Source organism: Malus sylvestris, chromosome 12 (assembly GCF_916048215.2).
Source record: "Malus sylvestris chromosome 12, drMalSylv7.2, whole genome shotgun sequence".
Classification (NCBI taxonomy): Eukaryota; Viridiplantae; Streptophyta; class Magnoliopsida; order Rosales; family Rosaceae; genus Malus; species Malus sylvestris.
In genome coordinates, this window is record NC_062271.1 from 25,997,604 (window position 1) to 26,017,211 (window position 19,608).

Here is a 19,608-nt window from a genome sequence, read left to right on the forward strand (position 1 = left end):
CTGTTATTTTATTTTCATAATGTATTATAAGCCACTAGAATTTTGGCATGTGCAAATTTTCAACATTAAAATATTTCTCCCACGCTCCAAAATTCAACGCTTCTTTGTCACAAAGTTACATTGGAAAAGTCCTCTTCTGGTACAAAGTTCCCACACCGTCACGGTGATGTGGTATAAATTGGCAACTATGCCGTCCTATATGCTATCGTCTAGCACCAAAAGATATGTCAAAATATTTACTTTTCTTTTTCTGACCATGCCATGGTTATTTTGGGAGTTTTCTTGAAAACCATACTCCAATTTTACTAAGGATATGCTAAGGTAGTCAATATTGAGTCGAAATGTGGGTTAAGGAGTGAAATTCGAATTTAGGTGCAAGAAAACAAGGCTGAATTCATCTTTAAAGTTATCACATCTCAATTTATATATGGACCTATGTGAACAATTCAAAACTATGATAGTTTTAAATTTTTTTGTTGATTACGAACGACATTATTACTTTAAGCTAAGAAGAGAGGGAGGATTTGAACCCATGACAATAAGTTAACAATGAAGGCTCTATGGCTCGTTTTGGAAGTGTTTTTAATGATTGAAAACATTTTTAGAAAGATTGTTTTTGGATTTCATAAGCACTTGAAGTGCACTTCTAATATTAACTTGCATTACTCTTTTTGCTAAGGATTGATTTTAAAAAGATTTTTTCTAAGGGAATTGTTATTAGCACTTCAAAAATTTCATTCTACACTTCAAACTTTCTATGTTAGGAAAGAAAAATACACTTGTGAGAAGCGTAAAATGAGATTTTTGAAGTGTCAATAACATTTTTCTACTCTAAAAGCGCTTTTTGTTATTTAAAAACATTTCTCAAACGAGGCTTTCTTCACCAAGACACTCCACCTCCCATTGTTTATGATTTTTTTTTTAATTATTAATTTTATAACTAAGGCTAATCGCAAGACTCATACCATATAATGATTGCGTATCATTTCATCGACTAAACTTTTTTTCTATTTCATTGTACCAAGTTAATATAATCTTTGATGTAACACTAATTATCTAAAATTCCGTAAATCGATAACAAGTATAAAGTTTACAGAGTTTTGTAGAGTGTCAATAACGACACCCTTGTTATATTTAGAATTTTGTAAATCAATAAAATGGAACAAAAGTTTCGAATATTGATGTAAGTAGGAGGAATACATAAGAATTTGTTTTTAAATTTTCTTCCTTTGAATAAGGCTTAGTTTTTCAATATCAACTATGTCTGGCAAACAAGTCATGTTTGTCGTGTTCATATCATATTCATTATCTTAATATGGGTCTTGTTGTGTTAAACGTGTTATCTTAACGGATTCTTAACAGGTGAACTGATAACGACCCGATTTGCTAACGGGTCATGGTGTTTTGTGTCGGCTTAACGGGTCATGTGAGAAATCGCCATGTTTAATGTTAAATATGGCAAACAATATCTTATCGAATTCTTCACGAATGACCGAATAATGAACCGACTTGTTAACAAGTTTTTAGCAGGGGATCCGATAACGACCTAACTCGTTAACGAATTGATCTGAAACACATGTTATTTTCGTGCATTTCGTGTCGGACTAATGGATCATGCAAGAAATTGTCAAACCTAATATCAACCCATAGTATAAAGTCCACTATATCAAAATTTATTATACTCACTTGAACAGGTGAATTAAGTGAACCAAGTAATATTTAAACACAAGTAAATTTTATCTAATAACTACAAAAATAAGACTTTGGAAACAAACTCAAGTGTCAACACAATCCCTAATGGCTAATGGCTGCCCTCTCCTTATAAAGCTGTAAAGATTGACATTTAAAATGAAAACACACACATTTTTATGGTCAATAAAATAGACACAGTGCAAATTTGGAGAAATGTCAAAATCACACACATAAAAAACTCCCACTGACTTCATAAGAAAATTCAAAATTGTCCTTTCCTTCACTTATTAAATAATATGATAAAGAATTAAAAAAACAAAAGCAACGGATAAAAAGATTGTCCTAACTCCTAACTTCCTTTCAATTTTTAATACAACTAATAACAAGGGAGCGGAGCTAATATTTAGGTCTATTTGGCGAGACTCGGACTTATCTTTCATTGTAAATGAAAAGTAATATCACATAATTTCAAGTTCGATTTTCATAAATAATGTTTTTCATATCCAATTTTGCTGATGACACACCCCGTCCCGAAGGAGGGCATGCTGGCCGTCACGTGAGAGTGACGTAACCATTTGCACAGTACGGAAGCTTTAAGATACAATTTAAATTGATACACCCGAAGGTGAGTCCTAATTTTGTCCAATCTGTCAGAACACCGTCGAATTCCTCGTAGTCACCACACCTTTGTGATTCCTGAACCTGGAGGGGCGCAAAACCAAAATTGAGTGGGTCAGTAAAACAATTCTTTTCCAAATCCAAACATTTCTCAAAACGTTGTAACCCCTCTCCGTAAAACCTGTATACTTTCCCAGAAATGTAAAATATAAATATACATATATATTCTCAAAACTTCATTTTTACTATCTCAACATTATCTATTTATCAATCATGCCATGCCATGTCATCTCAACATTTCTCATATTAATTATGCCATGCCACATCATCTCAACATTTCTCATATTAATTATGCCATGCCACATCATCTCAACAGTAATAAGGTATGAATGCATCAACATAATCATATCAGGTGCAAGAAAGTAATCAACCGTAGGCCCTCTAATAGCCCTATACGGTTGAACCTAGAGCTCAAAATCTATCATTATCACTCTACCGGAGTCACCTCTGTGACCCGTCCGGCCTTCTGCACGCAAGTTACGCTCTAGTGCTTCTCATAAATCATCTGTGCACATAATCTAAGGTCACCCACCAGTCGGAATCTCACTAACACTCTCGCGACTGGTCTGTCGTACCCACTCCGCGTGGACTGTACGACTAGCATCTACTTGGATCCAAGGCGAGCGTGCGATGCGGTGAATACTATAAGCACTAAACCATGGTGCAGGATTTGAGCTCAATATATATCATCATCATCATAACAGTAATTAAATACTCATCTGTGCGTCCACCGCACCATTTCATACATATGCATCATAAATCAATTCTTACCTGTGCGTCCACCGCACCAATTCATACATATGCATCATAAATCAATTCTTACCTGTGCGTCCACCGCACCAATTCATACATATGCATCATATATTAATTCATGCATGGCATTTCAACTCACATTTCTATATACTTTTCATATCAATTCTATGCATGGTATTTCACTTCCCGTTTTTCCACATAACTCATATGCATTTCATTTTAAACATAATTTCATGCATTTTCAATTTCTGGGAAAACGTTAAGTATATATATATATATACGGAAAACAAAACTGCCCACTCACCTGGAGTTCGTCCAACAACTCCCTAGCACCACACATCAAGGCGTCATGACGATCGCCGCCTAGAATAGTAATCAAATCCAACCTCAGAATTCATATCGATAGAATATATATAACTTATATAAAATACGTCACTACGAAGTTCGATCCGGAAGATCTGCCACTCAGATTTTAAATCCATAACTTCCAGAGGTCCACAATATATCTCTAGGATAACATCCTAAAATTTCATTACCATCCAACGGTCGGATCTCCGTCAATTTCCAAAACTAAGTGACGGTTAACATTTTATATTATGGACTTACAATTCCAATTCCGGAAGATCCGTAACTCGGATTCCCAATCCGTAAGTTCCAATAATCCTCAAATATTACGTATTACAACGTATCAAAGTTTGGTGACGATCCAACGGTCGGATCATCAATTCACATTTTCACCTAAATGTGAAAACTATAAAACGTTATTTGAACACCTAACCAACAATCTTCAATAACTTTCTCATACGGTGTTCAATTTAGGTATATGAATATACCACAGTGATCTACTCGACGTCACGGACGTCGACATATTTTTAAAATAATTTTATTTTTTATTTTTACTGTAGCACCTTCTTCTTCATTGGGTCGCCGGACTGGTTTTTCCGGCGGCCGTTTTCTGGGCAGTTTTTCAAATTGCCATAACTTTGTCATTTCTCAACGAAATCAAGTGATTCAAAAACGAAAGTTGTAGCCCTTGAAGAGACAAAGATAATGGTACCTTGCACAACACCTAGTTCGCCGTGGTTTGTCCGGAAACTGCCTCGAAAGCCTCGGAGGTCGCCGGAAACTGGGTATTTTTCAAATGAGTATAACTTCTTCAATACTCAACGAAATTGAGTGAAACAAAAAGGAAAGTTGTAGTACTTGACGAGACGAAGAGATTTATACCTACCTCGACTCCTAACTCGCCGGGTATTCGCCGGAAAACGCCTCGAAAGCTCCGGCCAAACTTTGAACTTGTCGATCTCCGTGTTCTTACGTCCAAAAACTTCCAACGAAGCACTCCGAGCTTCCTTGGGACCTCACTAAACTCTCTGTGATCTTGTTTTAGCCTAAAACGTAACCAATTCAAAGCTCATGAACAGTGCACATTCACGGGGTCTTTAGAACTAGGGTTTTTCGAAATGAAACTTACCTGAAAATGGTACCTACGTGATCGTGAAGTCCTCAGGGTTGCAATGGTGGTCTTAACTTGGACGTTCGTGGAGATTTGATTGTGGTTTGTGTGTGAGTCCGTATGTTAGAGAGTAAGAGAGAGAGAGAGTGAAAATCTGAAATGGAAGAAGAAGAGAGAGAAGGAAAGGTTACGGAAAATGGGGAGGAAATTAGGGTATAGGACCCTACCTAAAGTCCAACACAACAATAGCTTAGAAATTTTAGGTAAAACAAACACCAAAATTACGCACCTTAATCCCGTTTAAGGGCGTTTTTGTAATTTCACGTCCTCGGAATTAAAAATTCCCGGAATTAAAAATTCTGGGACGGGCTGTGACAATCTCCCCTCCTTATAGAATTTCGTCCCCGAAATTCCAGCCACCAACCAAATTCTCAATACTAAAAAAAATAGCCTCGGATACATATCTCTCATCCGTTCTTTTGTCTCCCAAGTAGCTTCTTCTGCTGAATGGTTCCTCCACAATACTTTTACCAAGCTCACGGTCTTATTCCTCAGAGTCTTATCTTTCCAATCCAGTATAGTCACTGGTTCCTCGTCAAGTCGAATCCGGATTAATCTCCAAAGGTTGAACCAGAATCTTATGCGACGAATCCGTAAAATAGGGACGGTGCATCGAAATATAAAATACGTTATACACCTTAGCCAACTCTGAAGACATCACCACTTGTATGCAACTTTATTGATTCCTTTAGTGATAAAAAAAAAAAAATGGTCTGATGTGTCTAAATCTTATCTTGTCTCCTTTCCAATTCTCGCCATTTCTGTTCGTGGTGAAATTTCCAAAAATATCAAACCATTTACCTTACACACTCGATTAGTGGCATATCCATCTGTTAGTCTCTTTTGCCATTCCTGGCTACCTTCAGGTTAAACTTAATCACCTGAATACTTTGAGGAGACTCATCCATAGTCTCAGGGTCTACTAAAACTTTTTCTTGATCGAATCTTTCTCTACCCAGAAACATTCCATTCACAAGTCATCAAAAACCGACTCACGTGACACATTTCATGGTCCTTATGGCGTTACTCCGGAAACTGCACAACCAACATACTTAAGAAACTTAGCAGTTCCGTAATCCAATTCTCTTTTCCATAAAACAAATAAGTAGTGTTGCACTGTCTGGGAAAGGTTGTTACTCAACACTGGGGTAAATGTACTAACTTGTTACTTAACAAGTATAACTTCTTCTCGATCTTCCATTCTTAATTTTTCTTCCGTTGGTTTTCAATCCACAAAATGATACTCTTGGCAAACGTGCCAGATATTAATCTTACTGTAGTCTTCTCACCAAGTGCTTCAGCTAGAACAAACTTTACGATCACCCTGATCGTACAATCATGTTCATTAAGCAATACAATTCACTTTCGCTGCCTCATATCAAATTCCTTCCAAGTAATGGATATTGAAGACTTTTTGGATTCGTAAAAAAAATCTTGCATTCCCACTAAAATATAATGTCTCCATAACTTCACAGCAAGAATGGTAATCGTGACTTCCAAATCACCAGTAGGGTAATTCATCTTATGAGATTCCATTTATCGTGAAACGTATGCAATCACCCTAACATTTGCATCAACATGCCTCCAATACCATTCAAGAAACATCACTAAAAATTTATGATTACCACTATTCTCTGGGAATACCAAAATACGTGCATGAGTGAGGAAATACTTCAGTTGTTGAATCCTTTGCTTACAATTCCTTCCCACTCATACCTAACCTCTTTTCTCAACAGTCTCGTCAATGACAAAGCAATGACTGAAAAATCTTTCACAACCATCCAAGATAGCCTGGTAAGCTAAGAAATTCCAAATCTCAATTACGACTCGTGGTTGTTCCAAATTTTAATTTCTGTTACCTTTTAAGGATTCACTTGAATACCTTAAGAATATATAACATATCCCAGAAATGCTGCTTGATTCATCCAACATTCGCATTTGCTAAACTTAGCATACAATCGACATTCTTCCAATCTTTGTTCTACCGACTTAATACGTTTACATGCTCTGCTCTGGCTCAGAATATGCCAGAATATCTTCAATGAAAATGATATCTATTTATCAAGGCATTATTGGAATACTTCATCCAATAATTCATAAAACAGCATGAGTATCCATATAGCATCACCAAATTTCATAAAGACTATAACGAGTCCAGAAAACAATCTTAGGAACAACGTTACTCATAATCTTCAATTGATAATAAACAGACCTCAAGATCCATTTTCTTCCTCACCAACAAATTGGGGCTCCTCAAAAGTGTTGTACTAGGTTGAATAAAACTTTTATCAACCAATTCTCTCAACTGAATTTCCAATTCCCTTAACTCATCATGAACCAATATTTAACATAAATTTATACCTGGCAACAATTCAATAGTGAACCTCATATCTCTGCCTGAAGGCAATCCAGGTATACTTTCAAGGAAGACATCAAGAAAAGTCTAACTCTTTCGACATTATTCACACTACTCCAAACAACATCATTTAGCACCACATGAGCTAAGTATTTTTGACAGCCTTTCGAAAACAATCTCTTTGCTCTCACAGCATAAATAATGGCTGAACTCAATCCACTTTGCATACTTACAAAAGTAATCTCTGGTCATCCAGATCGATGGAAAGTACTGGTTTCCCTTAACATTCCGTCTTGTCACAATTATAACCAACCAATCTAATGGAAATAATTTAACCGACACAATACATACTCTATTACTACTAAGCATTCTGAATAAGTACAAAATAATCTACCGGTTTACTTACTTAACGAATCCACGAATGAGTTATTAATATTACGGTCTGCAGCCCGCAATACTGATAAATCATCGTTGTCTCGATAAGTAGGCAACCACTCACAAAGATATAACATTACTATTTTGTCACTCAATGCAAAATACATACACTCGTCTCAACTACATTTATTTACTACTCTCTAGGTAATAACATACATAATAAGAAATATATCAGCCAAAGTCAACTAGAATGACCAATACGGTTGATTCAACTCTTATCTCAATAATACGTCGGCCGGATCCACTCCGCGTGGTCGGTACGGCCGAGCCTATAACTCACCAATTTCTCATGCGTCAGCCAGATCCACCTCTTATGGTCTGTACAGCTGAACATATAACTCATCAAATCTCTCTGTACCCACGGTCAATCCGACCAAACTACTAAGTTCATAAACTTGCTGAATCGACACTACGATGTCATAGAAAACTGTTGGGTACAACTGATTCTAGGGACGATTCACAATTCTGTGTCCCCTCTGTTCACATAAACACATTCATTAATTTCACACTTCCCAAAGTGTTAATTTTTGTACCTGCAGCACAAAGTACATTTCCTTTACTCGAGACACCTTGTCTCAAATATCTGGGATTACCAGTATATCCATCACTTTTACTCTGACCAGTGACATTAAAACCTCAGCTGGAAGAATTAACTCTAGCTTCACTTCTTTCGAAGCTCTGAATCTTTCTATATCCTTGATAAGACGAATCATTAACTTTATCGTCTTCTTTTAATTCCCATTCATTTCTTATTCTTCTTTATTCTCGTTGATCATGTTCTCAGAGTCCTCAAGACTCAACAGCATCTCGTATATTCCTGGTAAGAAGTACAATGGATAGTGGTCACCCAAATTACCACTTCCCTTTTTGTCACCCAGCTTAAAACAACATAACACCTCCACCAAATTAACAACAATATCTGGATGGAACGAGGCAAGTCTGAAAACTTTCTATAATATCCCTCGATCATCACCTTCCTTGTCTCATATTTGTAAACACTTGTTTACTACCATCGATAAATGCCGGAGGGATAAACTTTTCCTTTAAACAAGTCCTTAAACAATTCTCAATCGACTGATTCCTCTGGTGACAACAATTCATACTCCTGTTTCCACCAGGATACAAATTCATAACCAAAACCAGGTAGTCGTCTCGACCCCTTGTCAGAAGGAAGATTCCTTTGAGTTGCATATTCCGAAACATCTTTTCCAATTGGTTAATCCGTCACTTTGTTCCCTCAGGTTCATCATTTCTCTTAAGTGATTCAAATTCAACTCATAACCCGTCTTAAAATGTCCATTTTTCTAATATACTGAATCACCATAAGAATAGTTTCCCCTAACCCGCTAAATCAAGGAGACTAAGTTCCTCTAACTACGTGGTTTGCTACGAGGCGGTGTAGTTCTGACAGAATTCACTAGAAACTTCTCAAGATGTCCAAGATTGCAACCATGCTCTGATACCAACTGACACACCCCGTCCCGAAGGAGGGCATGCTGGCCGTCACGTGAGAGTGACGTAACCATTTGCACAGTACGGAAGCTTTAAGATACAATTTAAATTGATACACCCGAAGGTGAGTCCTAATTTTGTCCAATCTGTCAGAACACCGTCGAATTCCTCGTAGTCACCACACCTTTGTGATTCCTGAACCTGGAGGGGCGCAAAACCAAAATTGAGTGGGTCAGTAAAACAATTCTTTTCCAAATCCAAACATTTCTCAAAACGTTGTAACCCCTCTCCGTAAAACCTGTATACTTTCCCAGAAATGTAAAATATAAATATACATATATATTCTCAAAACTTCATTTTTACTATCTCAACATTATCTATTTATCAATCATGCCATGCCATGTCATCTCAACATTTCTCATATTAATTATGCCATGCCACATCATCTCAACATTTCTCATATTAATTATGCCATGCCACATCATCTCAACAGTAATAAGGTATGAATGCATCAACATAATCATATCAGGTGCAAGAAAGTAATCAACCGTAGGCCCTCTAATAGCCCTATACGGTTGAACCTAGAGCTCAAAATCTATCATTATCACTCTACCGGAGTCACCTCTGTGACCCGTCCGGCCTTCTGCACGCAAGTTACGCTCTAGTGCTTCTCATAAATCATCTGTGCACATAATCTAAGGTCACCCACCAGTCGGAATCTCACTAACACTCTCGCGACTGGTCTGTCGTACCCACTCCGCGTGGACTGTACGACTAGCATCTACTTGGATCCAAGGCGAGCGTGCGATGCGGTGAATACTATAAGCACTAAACCATGGTGCAGGATTTGAGCTCAATATATATCATCATCATCATAACAGTAATTAAATACTCATCTGTGCGTCCACCGCACCATTTCATACATATGCATCATAAATCAATTCTTACCTGTGCGTCCACCGCACCAATTCATACATATGCATCATAAATCAATTCTTACCTGTGCGTCCACCGCACCAATTCATACATATGCATCATATATTAATTCATGCATGGCATTTCAACTCACATTTCTATATACTTTTCATATCAATTCTATGCATGGTATTTCACTTCCCGTTTTTCCACATAACTCATATGCATTTCATTTTAAACATAATTTCATGCATTTTCAATTTCTGGGAAAACGTTAAGTATATATATATATATACGGAAAACAAAACTGCCCACTCACCTGGAGTTCGTCCAACAACTCCCTAGCACCACACATCAAGGCGTCATGACGATCGCCGCCTAGAATAGTAATCAAATCCAACCTCAGAATTCATATCGATAGAATATATATAACTTATATAAAATACGTCACTACGAAGTTCGATCCGGAAGATCTGCCACTCAGATTTTAAATCCATAACTTCCAGAGGTCCACAATATATCTCTAGGATAACATCCTAAAATTTCATTACCATCCAACGGTCGGATCTCCGTCAATTTCCAAAACTAAGTGACGGTTAACATTTTATATTATGGACTTACAATTCCAATTCCGGAAGATCCGTAACTCGGATTCCCAATCCGTAAGTTCCAATAATCCTCAAATATTACGTATTACAACGTATCAAAGTTTGGTGACGATCCAACGGTCGGATCATCAATTCACATTTTCACCTAAATGTGAAAACTATAAAACGTTATTTGAACACCTAACCAACAATCTTCAATAACTTTCTCATACGGTGTTCAATTTAGGTATATGAATATACCACAGTGATCTACTCGACGTCACGGACGTCGACATATTTTTAAAATAATTTTATTTTTTATTTTTACTGTAGCACCTTCTTCTTCATTGGGTCGCCGGACTGGTTTTTCCGGCGGCCGTTTTCTGGGCAGTTTTTCAAATTGCCATAACTTTGTCATTTCTCAACGAAATCAAGTGATTCAAAAACGAAAGTTGTAGCCCTTGAAGAGACAAAGATAATGGTACCTTGCACAACACCTAGTTCGCCGTGGTTTGTCCGGAAACTGCCTCGAAAGCCTCGGAGGTCGCCGGAAACTGGGTATTTTTCAAATGAGTATAACTTCTTCAATACTCAACGAAATTGAGTGAAACAAAAAGGAAAGTTGTAGTACTTGACGAGACGAAGAGATTTATACCTACCTCGACTCCTAACTCGCCGGGTATTCGCCGGAAAACGCCTCGAAAGCTCCGGCCAAACTTTGAACTTGTCGATCTCCGTGTTCTTACGTCCAAAAACTTCCAACGAAGCACTCCGAGCTTCCTTGGGACCTCACTAAACTCTCTGTGATCTTGTTTTAGCCTAAAACGTAACCAATTCAAAGCTCATGAACAGTGCACATTCACGGGGTCTTTAGAACTAGGGTTTTTCGAAATGAAACTTACCTGAAAATGGTACCTACGTGATCGTGAAGTCCTCAGGGTTGCAATGGTGGTCTTAACTTGGACGTTCGTGGAGATTTGATTGTGGTTTGTGTGTGAGTCCGTATGTTAGAGAGTAAGAGAGAGAGAGAGTGAAAATCTGAAATGGAAGAAGAAGAGAGAGAAGGAAAGGTTACGGAAAATGGGGAGGAAATTAGGGTATAGGACCCTACCTAAAGTCCAACACAACAATAGCTTAGAAATTTTAGGTAAAACAAACACCAAAATTACGCACCTTAATCCCGTTTAAGGGCGTTTTTGTAATTTCACGTCCTCGGAATTAAAAATTCCCGGAATTAAAAATTCTGGGACGGGCTGTGACAGCTGACCTACTATGTGAATTTACACAACCCCTCGCCTTACTAACATCGTCGTAGGGTATGCACTTACAAATGCTTTTAACTACTTTAGCAGTAACTCTCTTGCCGTTCTTTTTTGTAATTCTTTTTGACAAAGTGATATTGTAAACTACTTTACTAAAATAATAATTTGAGCACGAATAAGAGGAGGTGGGGGCACTCGTTAGACCAACTGACCTAAATCACGTAGAAGATGTAAGGAAACCGATTGACTTTCAAGCGAAGCCAAAGCTGAGCTGAAGAAGATGAACTCTCTTGTAGGTTTTTTTTTTTTTGTAATTCCTTTTGACAAAGTGATATTGTAATCTACTTTACTAAAATAATAATTTGAGCACGAATAAGAGGAGGCGGGGGCACTCTTTAGACCAACTGACCTTAGAAGATATAAGAAAACCAATAGACTTTCAAGCGAAGCCAAAGCAGAGCCGAGCCGAGCCGAGCCGAGCCGAAGAAGATGCATTTATCGCGACATGGCTGCTCTCCATCCAAGCATCCTCTCGAGTCTCGACCATGAACGTCCAAGTCGCTGATGCCACGCGCGCAACGAGCAGACCTTTCTATATGTGCTCTCCACGTGTCCCTCTACCATTAGCCACATCACTTTCTCCTTTTTTCCTCTCGCATTTAAAGCTTTCAACTTTAAACTCTCGTCGGATCACTCTCGACATTTTTATCTCTCAACGGAGCTCTCCTCCTCAGTGGGTAGAGAGAGAAAATCCACGATTTCTAGAGAGAGAAAGGGAAGCGAAGCTTGAAAAACAGAGATTCGACTAACTCTCTCTCGTGCTTTCTAGGGTTAGGGTTTTATCCTTTTTCGGGCAGAAGTTCAAAGAGAAAAAGAAAAAGAAGCTCCAACCTAAAATTTAGACGTTAAAGGTTGCGATTCTTTGCTTTATTACTAATATTTTAACTGGAATTTTCTTTCTCTCGGATGAATTTTCTCGGGAAAATTTAGCGTCGACTGTAAGTTGCCTTTTGCCCGTTTATCTGGTTTTTCTATGCAGTGAAATTCCTTTTATAAACCGACGATTCTTCCACCTCAAGCAAAGTTTTTCTTACAAGTTTGAATTTTCGCCAGTTTTTTTGGGAAAATAAAAAATTGACTGCTTTTTCTTTCCACCAATTTTTTTCCCCTTTTTTCTTTCCTTGTTGTGGTATTAATTCGTGGAGTTCTGGTAGTAGTGGGGTTAGAATCTGCTCTGAATGTTTAGTTTGGATAAGAAAGTTTCAATCTTCGGAGAAATTGGGGTTTTTTGTGATGTTGGTTTTGTGAAAATTGGAGAGAAAGTGTTGAGTGAAACTTAATGAAGGGTCGGAATATTGATTTGGGATGATGTGGATTTTGTGATTAAGGTGGAAAAGATGGTTGGAATGGGGAATTCTGGAATTATTTGAGGGTTGCAGCATGAGTTGCAGAGTGAGGAGCGGCGGAAGGGAAGAGAGGGAGCGTGAGCAAGCGGTTTTGAGGAAATCTGTGGAGGGTGTCGAGCCTAAATCAGGCACGCAGAATGGTTTGATTGCTGCCCAGCAGCTGACAATCGACGACAATTTGTTGGTGGACCCGAAATTGTTGTTCATCGGGGCAAAAATTGGTGAGGGAGCGCATGGGAAGGTTTATGAAGGAAGGTCAGTCACAATTCCTTTTCAGTCAACTCTTATGCTCAAACTTGGTTGCTCTTAACTTTCCTTGCTTTGTATGGTTAAAAAATGTAATGTACTTCTTGGAGTTTAATTCGCCATCGATTAACGTTTTATTTGGATGAATGCAAGTCTTGATTATAAGCTGAAATGTTTTTGTTTGTAAATTTCTTAGAGTTACTGATTTTGGTGTCATCGGATGAATTAGGTTGTGCCGTTGTGTTATTGCACGGAATTTTTATGAGTGGTCTGTGTTTTTTCGAGTGTACTAGGTATGTACATGTAGTCTAATGATTTTTCAGGTACGGAGATCAAATTATGGCAGTCAAAATCCTCCATCGTGGTAGCACTACTGAAGAAAGAGCTGCGCTTGAGGGTCGTTTTGCCCGTGAAGTTAATATGATGTCGCGAGTAAAACATGAGAATCTTGTTAAGGTAAGTGCCGTGATTAAGCATGTCCTCTTTAGTTCATGGATGCTCGAACGGGTGCAGGCCGTTGGCTTTCATGTTGGTTTTAGTGGAATTCTTAATTTTATTCTACTGTCTATACAGTTCATTGGAGCTTGTAAGGAGCCACTAATGGTGATAGTTACTGAGCTATTACCTGGGATGTCACTTAGGAAGTACCTGATGAGTATTCGTCCAAATCCATTAGAGCTCCATGTGGCCATTAAATTTGCTCTTGACATCGCTCATGCTATGGAATGTTTACATGCCAATGGGATCATACATAGAGATCTAAAACCTGGTACCATGTTGCTAGTTTGAGCTGTGCTTCACTTCTGTATTTTCTATTGCTGGATAATGTATAGTGGAACAATTGGCTTGTTAATACTTTTTCAGTTGACAGACATCTTTTTTTTTAAATATATAAAATGAAATAAAGAATCCAATACTTATAAAGGAAACATTGTGCCCTTAGTGTGCCTCTTTCTGGTCATAGTTATGTTAAATAAGTTCGACGAAATTGCAGCAGTGCTTGCGCTAAAAGTAATTTTTAGCTGGGATATGTGCTGCTGTTTTTTCAATTTAGTATCTTTACCCTTGAAATTAGTAAGTTTTCTTCTTTTTTTTTTCTGTATCACATAAAGCATTTTTATGTGGCTTAATTAGTATGACTATTTTTATGGAGGAAGTGTTATTGGCACTCCAAAAATCTTATTCTATACTCCTCACAAGTGTATTTTGCTTTCTAAATATAGAAAGTTTGAAGTGTAGAATGAGGAATTTGGAGTGCCAATAACAATTCCCTTTTTATGGTTTTTAACGATACATGTCTTGTTGCAGATAATTTGTTGCTTACAGCAAATCAGAAACATGTAAAGCTTGCAGATTTTGGTCTTGCAAGAGAAGAAAGTGTTACAGAGATGATGACGGCAGAAACTGGGACTTACCGCTGGATGGCTCCTGAGGTTTGTCAACATGTTTATCTTGTTTGTTTTGTATTCCTTTTTAATCTCTGATTCAAGTGCTTTTATTTGGTTGAATAAACTGGACAGGTCTAGTGCTTTTTGTTTTGGAAACGTTGGATGGCTATTTGAATAGAATGCAGAACGATAAGTTATTACTCTCGTTCTGCCTTCTGGACGTATTTATAGGTGCATTTCAATTCTGTATCTATGATAGATAGGATTGGTGATGCTTCATTTGAAATATGAATATTGCCAGAATAATTTTTAACATTGATTTGTCCATAACTACTCTGGTTGTTGGGGCTGATTTTTGGGTTCGGAGGGAACTTCCTACAAGCAGAAATATAGACATTGATAATGACTTGATGCAGACATTTAACTATTATATATGGATTCTAATTTCGGTATGCGTGGTTTCTATTTTTAATGAGGGTTGGAGGGGACGAGTTAGAGTTTGTTGAACTGGATACTACGAATCCTAAATATCATTTAACAAAATGTTAAAAAACTAACTGGCTGCAATCTTTCTATGTTATGCACTGATGATTTAGCTCTGTAGTGCCGTTCGGGCTTTTTGGTTGGTTTTTGTTTCTGAATCTTCTTAAAAGTTGTATTGATCTGGTTGAAATAATGTATCCAACTGTTCCTGCAAAATTGTTAGTTCTCTGTGACTGACTGTTAGCATTTGCAGCTGTATAGCACGGTTACTCTACGCCAGGGAGAGAAGAAGCATTACAATAACAAGGTTGATGTATATAGCTTTGGGATTGTCTTATGGGAATTATTGACTAACCGCATGCCCTTCGAAGGCATGTCCAATTTGCAGGCTGCTTATGCTGCTGCTTTCAAGGTATAACAATTCAATCTGTTATTTCTGTTAATGCTATCGGTCATTCTGTGCGGTCTGTTATTTCTTTTGAAACCAATATTCGTTTTTATGTTGCTTACTCTTTATTTGTTGTCATCTGAGAATGCAGCACGAGAGGCCTCTACTTCCGCAGGACGTATCCCCTGATCTTGCATTTATCATCCAGTCATGTTGGGTTGAAGACCCTAATCTAAGGCCTACGTTCAGCCAGATCATCCGCATGCTCAACTCGTTACTCTTCAAGCTCTTACCACCCTCACCGCCTATACCAGACACTGACACGAAAGAAGCAGCAGCAAGTAACGGAACAATGACTGAATTCTCTGTCCGGACAAGAGGGAAGTTCGCTTTCCTCAGGCAACTGTTCAATGCCAAGAGGACCAAGAGCTCACAATGAGCAGGCAAAATTTTTTGGAAACCATCTTTTCGTTCCTACTGCAGGAACAAAGTCACACGATCGTCGATAGAAGTTTAGCAAATTCGTGATTAATCACTCGAAAAACGATGATATAATGTGCAAACAACGAGAGAACACGAAATCAAATAGTGCCTTGATGAGAAAAGAATAGAAAAAAAAAATTGAGGGTTGGTTCACATTGTGTAGAAGGTGACCTTATTGTAAAGGAAAAATACATGGTTTTTGGACAATTTTCTCTTAACAAACGGTACCCTTCCTCTTTTACCCAAAACATTTTGAGTATTTACATTTGTAGGTGATGAAATGCCAGCCAAATTATTTTGCTGGATAAAGGGTAAAATGGTCACAATGGAACTCTACTCCAATAGATATTGAACCGATATCGGCTGTCGAGAGCACAGGGCTTCCGGAGTGGAAGATGCTGAGTGTGAACCTCGCCGTCTCCCACGCACCACTCCAAGCTTCTGCAACTTCAGCATTTCTCTTCCATGGCGCAAGTCGAATCAGCCCAAGCTCTCCTCACGAAGGCGGGTCTCTTCTTCTCTCACCAACCCATCTTCGGAAAGCTCGTCGCATTTGCGTCGCTGTCTCCGCTGGGCTGCCTCGCGCACGCCCAGGCCTTTTTTCGAAGAGACCGCCGGGGACGACCCTTTCGTCTTTAACATCATGATCAGAGTTTACAGCAACAGCTTCTTTCCCGTCAGTGCTATACACATTTACAACCATATGCGGGAGATGGGTGTTGGATCGGATCATTTCACCTTCAATTTTGCGCTCAAAGCTTGCGCCAGAGTAATGGAGCAGATGGAAGATGGTGAGAAATCGTATGGATTTGGTATGGATCGAAAGGGCGGGGAAATTCATTGCCGGGTTTTGAAGTTGGGGAAATTCAATGATGGAACATTGAAGCTCTTCCGTGAAATGCAAGTTGCCGAGGTGGAAGCTGCTGAAGTAACGGTCATATCGATATTGGGTGCTTGTGCTGAAACGGGTGCACTGGAGATTGGAAGGAAGATTCACGAGTCCTTGAAGCACCATAAGATTGGAGGGTGTTTGGGGGTTGCCCTTGTAGATACGTATTCGAAATGTGGAAAATTGAGTTCAGCTTGGGAAGTGTTTAGTGAGCTGAAAATGAAACCCGTCGGCTGCTGGGACTCGATGATTATGGGTTTGGCTGTCCATGGTTACTGCAACGACCAACGAGGCTCTGGAATTGTTTGAAACCATGGAAATGCAGCATGGTGAAGTTAGGCCCAATCGGATTACACTCATCGGCGTTATCATTGCTTGCAGCCACAAGGGTTTGGTGGAAGAAGGACGCCAGTATTTCAGTCACATGATCAAAACAGTGCCTTGAGGCGCAAGCTCCTTGGATGCTTTTGTAGGTTACATGGGATGGAAACGTAGAATTGGCGGAACAAAGCTTCCGGCAGCTTGCGAAATTGGAGCCTCTAAGGGATGCAGATTATGTTTTGTTGTCAAACATCTATGCAGAAGCAGAAAGATGGGACGACGTTGAGCGGTTGAGGAACGAGATGATTTGTTAGGGAGTCCCCAAGACGCTCGGCTTCAGCCATGTAGACACGAAGTAATTGGAGATAAGTTATGATTTTATGGAAACTTATATCTGCACACCTTTTTTCTCCTATTCGTACAATTTATCTCTCTCACTTCGCCTTCGACCTATTCGATACAAAGGCTAAAAATAAACAAGAACGTACAAGTGAGAAGGTGTGCGGAAATCACTTTTTCTTTTTGTTTTCAGCTTTGAAAATCTTTGTGAATGGTGGTTCAAGGACCACCTGGTAATTTCCATTGAAAGTAGGCTAGCAGGCAAGCAATGGTGCTGTGCCTGCACTTTGTCTGTGTTTGCATGTTGGCGTGTGATATTGGAACTTTGAAGGACTGATGAAAGCAACAATGCATGGCCATGATCAACCCTTTACTCTGTTCTTAAGGGTGTCAGATGGATGTCACTGTCTACTATCTTGGGTATAGACAGAGGTTCCCTCAATAAAAGCAAAGAAAGTTACCTCCACCTAAAACGTACTTACCACACACAAGATGCTACAGTGATGATAGTTTATTTTATTTTTAGAATTAGAATGGTGTCATATAGACAAAGGTTCCTTTAGTAAAAAAGAGAAAATTTACTTGTATCTAGTATGAACTTACCTGTAATTAGAATGCATTAGAATGTCATGATTGCAGTGTCCTAAGTTAATCACTAACTGTCAGGTGCCTTTACATTTGTATATAGGAGTGAGGTACTATCACGAGCATCTCAAGTGTAGGATAACTTCGGTGAAACAAGTACAACGTCTTTGTGATGTTACGCACTAATGATAAAATATCACGTGGAAACTGTCCCTAATAAAATGGTTAACTTGAGTTCGTCCCAAGCCATATATTTAGGAGAAAGGTACATTTGGCTCTTGAACTTAAGTGCACTTGTACATTTGCCGGTCCCAAGCCCGGATAAAGGAGGAGGGGGAGGGCGTCAGGTAGTCGACAGCCGGCACTCCACAGTTACGTCGAATCCTTATGACAATGAATCCAGAACGAAATTGCGCTAAAGCTAGGACGTCACCCGTAAGTGGCGCATTGTGTGGCCCGAGCACAGTGATAAGTGAGCAAGGGTCGCTGTATCTCCATCGGCACCCGGATGCAGTGTTAAATGAGCAAGGGGGCCATAGAAACTTCTTTTCGAACGACTCCACTCAAAGTTGTTTGGGAGCATATGCTCCTATCAACTTTACACAGGACACACAAAAGAAGTACTTTGATCCTATTAGACGGGGGATGGTGAAGAAGCTAGGACAGAAGGGTAGAGTTCAAGAGAGTAGAATGCGTTTAGGAACGTGGAATATAGGAACCTTAACGGGAAAATCTATAGAAGTAATGGAAGTTATGGTGAGGAGAAGTATAAATATTATGTGCCTACAAGAAACTAAGTGGGTTGGTCTTAAGGCAAAGGATCTAGAAAACTCAGGGTTTAAGCTTTGGTATTCGGGCACAAATAGAACGAGAAACGGTGTTGGCATCATTGTGGACAAGACCTTGACACAAGATGTTGTAGATGTCAAGAGGGTAGGAGATAGAATCATGGCAATCAAGATTGTAATAGGACAAGAACTCATCAATGTGATTAGTGCGTACGCACCTTAAGTAGGGTTGGATACGAGTTCGAAGGAGAAATTTTGGGAAGACTTTGGAGACTTGGTGCAAGGAATTGCTCAAACGGAGAAGTTATTTATAGGAGGAGATTTAAATGGACACGTGGGCAGGGAGACAGGCAACTATGGAGGCTTTCATGGTGGCTATGGTTTTGGGGAGAGAAACGAGGATGGGGAAGCTATCTTGGATTTTGCAATGGCATATGATCTCTTCTTAGCCAACACCTTCTTTAAGAAGAGAGAAGAACATGTGATCCCCTACAAGAGTGGGTCGTCAAAAACACAAATAGATTTTCTTCTAATGAGGAAAGGGGATCGTATAACTTGTAAGGATTGCAAAGTTATATCGGGGGAGAGCTTGGCTAATCAACATCGCTTGTTAGTGATGGATGTACATATTAAAAGAGTGAGAAAA

General features: G+C 38.9%; 1 protein-coding gene, 1 long non-coding RNA gene and 1 pseudogene across 10 annotated transcripts; 2 read left to right on the plus strand and 1 right to left on the minus strand.

The window, feature by feature from the left end:
• Positions 1–2,990: 2,990 nt before the first annotated feature.
• On the minus strand, positions 2,991–11,607 carry LOC126594523 (uncharacterized). Of its 8 annotated transcripts, none has more exons than XR_007613319.1 (4): positions 11,287–11,607; positions 4,355–4,514; positions 4,181–4,249; positions 2,991–3,486 (listed from the first exon to the last, which is right to left on the minus strand). It is a non-coding gene; the product is annotated as an uncharacterized LOC126594523 (long non-coding RNA). The 8 variants fall into 8 exon arrangements; XR_007613321.1 differs by lacking the exon at positions 4,355–4,514 and adding an exon at positions 11,044–11,203; XR_007613317.1 differs by lacking the exons at positions 4,181–4,249; positions 4,355–4,514 and adding exons at positions 10,870–10,938; positions 11,044–11,203.
• A 728-nt stretch (positions 11,608–12,335) lies between these two features.
• LOC126593220 (serine/threonine-protein kinase STY13-like) lies at positions 12,336–16,288 on the plus strand. 2 transcript variants are annotated; one of them, XM_050259214.1, is made up of 6 exons: positions 12,336–13,307; positions 13,622–13,754; positions 13,872–14,067; positions 14,607–14,731; positions 15,423–15,581; positions 15,709–16,288. In XM_050259214.1, the coding sequence occupies exons 1-6, from the start codon at positions 13,087–13,089 to the stop codon at positions 15,994–15,996; spliced, it is 1,122 nt and encodes a 373-aa protein (XP_050115171.1). In that variant the 5' UTR covers positions 12,336–13,086; the 3' UTR covers positions 15,997–16,288. The 2 variants fall into 2 exon arrangements, with proteins under 2 accessions (XP_050115171.1, XP_050115170.1); XM_050259213.1 differs by having other exon boundaries at positions 12,336–12,557; positions 13,035–13,307; positions 13,622–14,067.
• LOC126592301 (pentatricopeptide repeat-containing protein At2g02980, chloroplastic-like) lies at positions 16,233–17,649 on the plus strand (annotated as a pseudogene).
• The last annotated feature ends 1,959 nt before the right edge of the window (positions 17,650–19,608 follow it).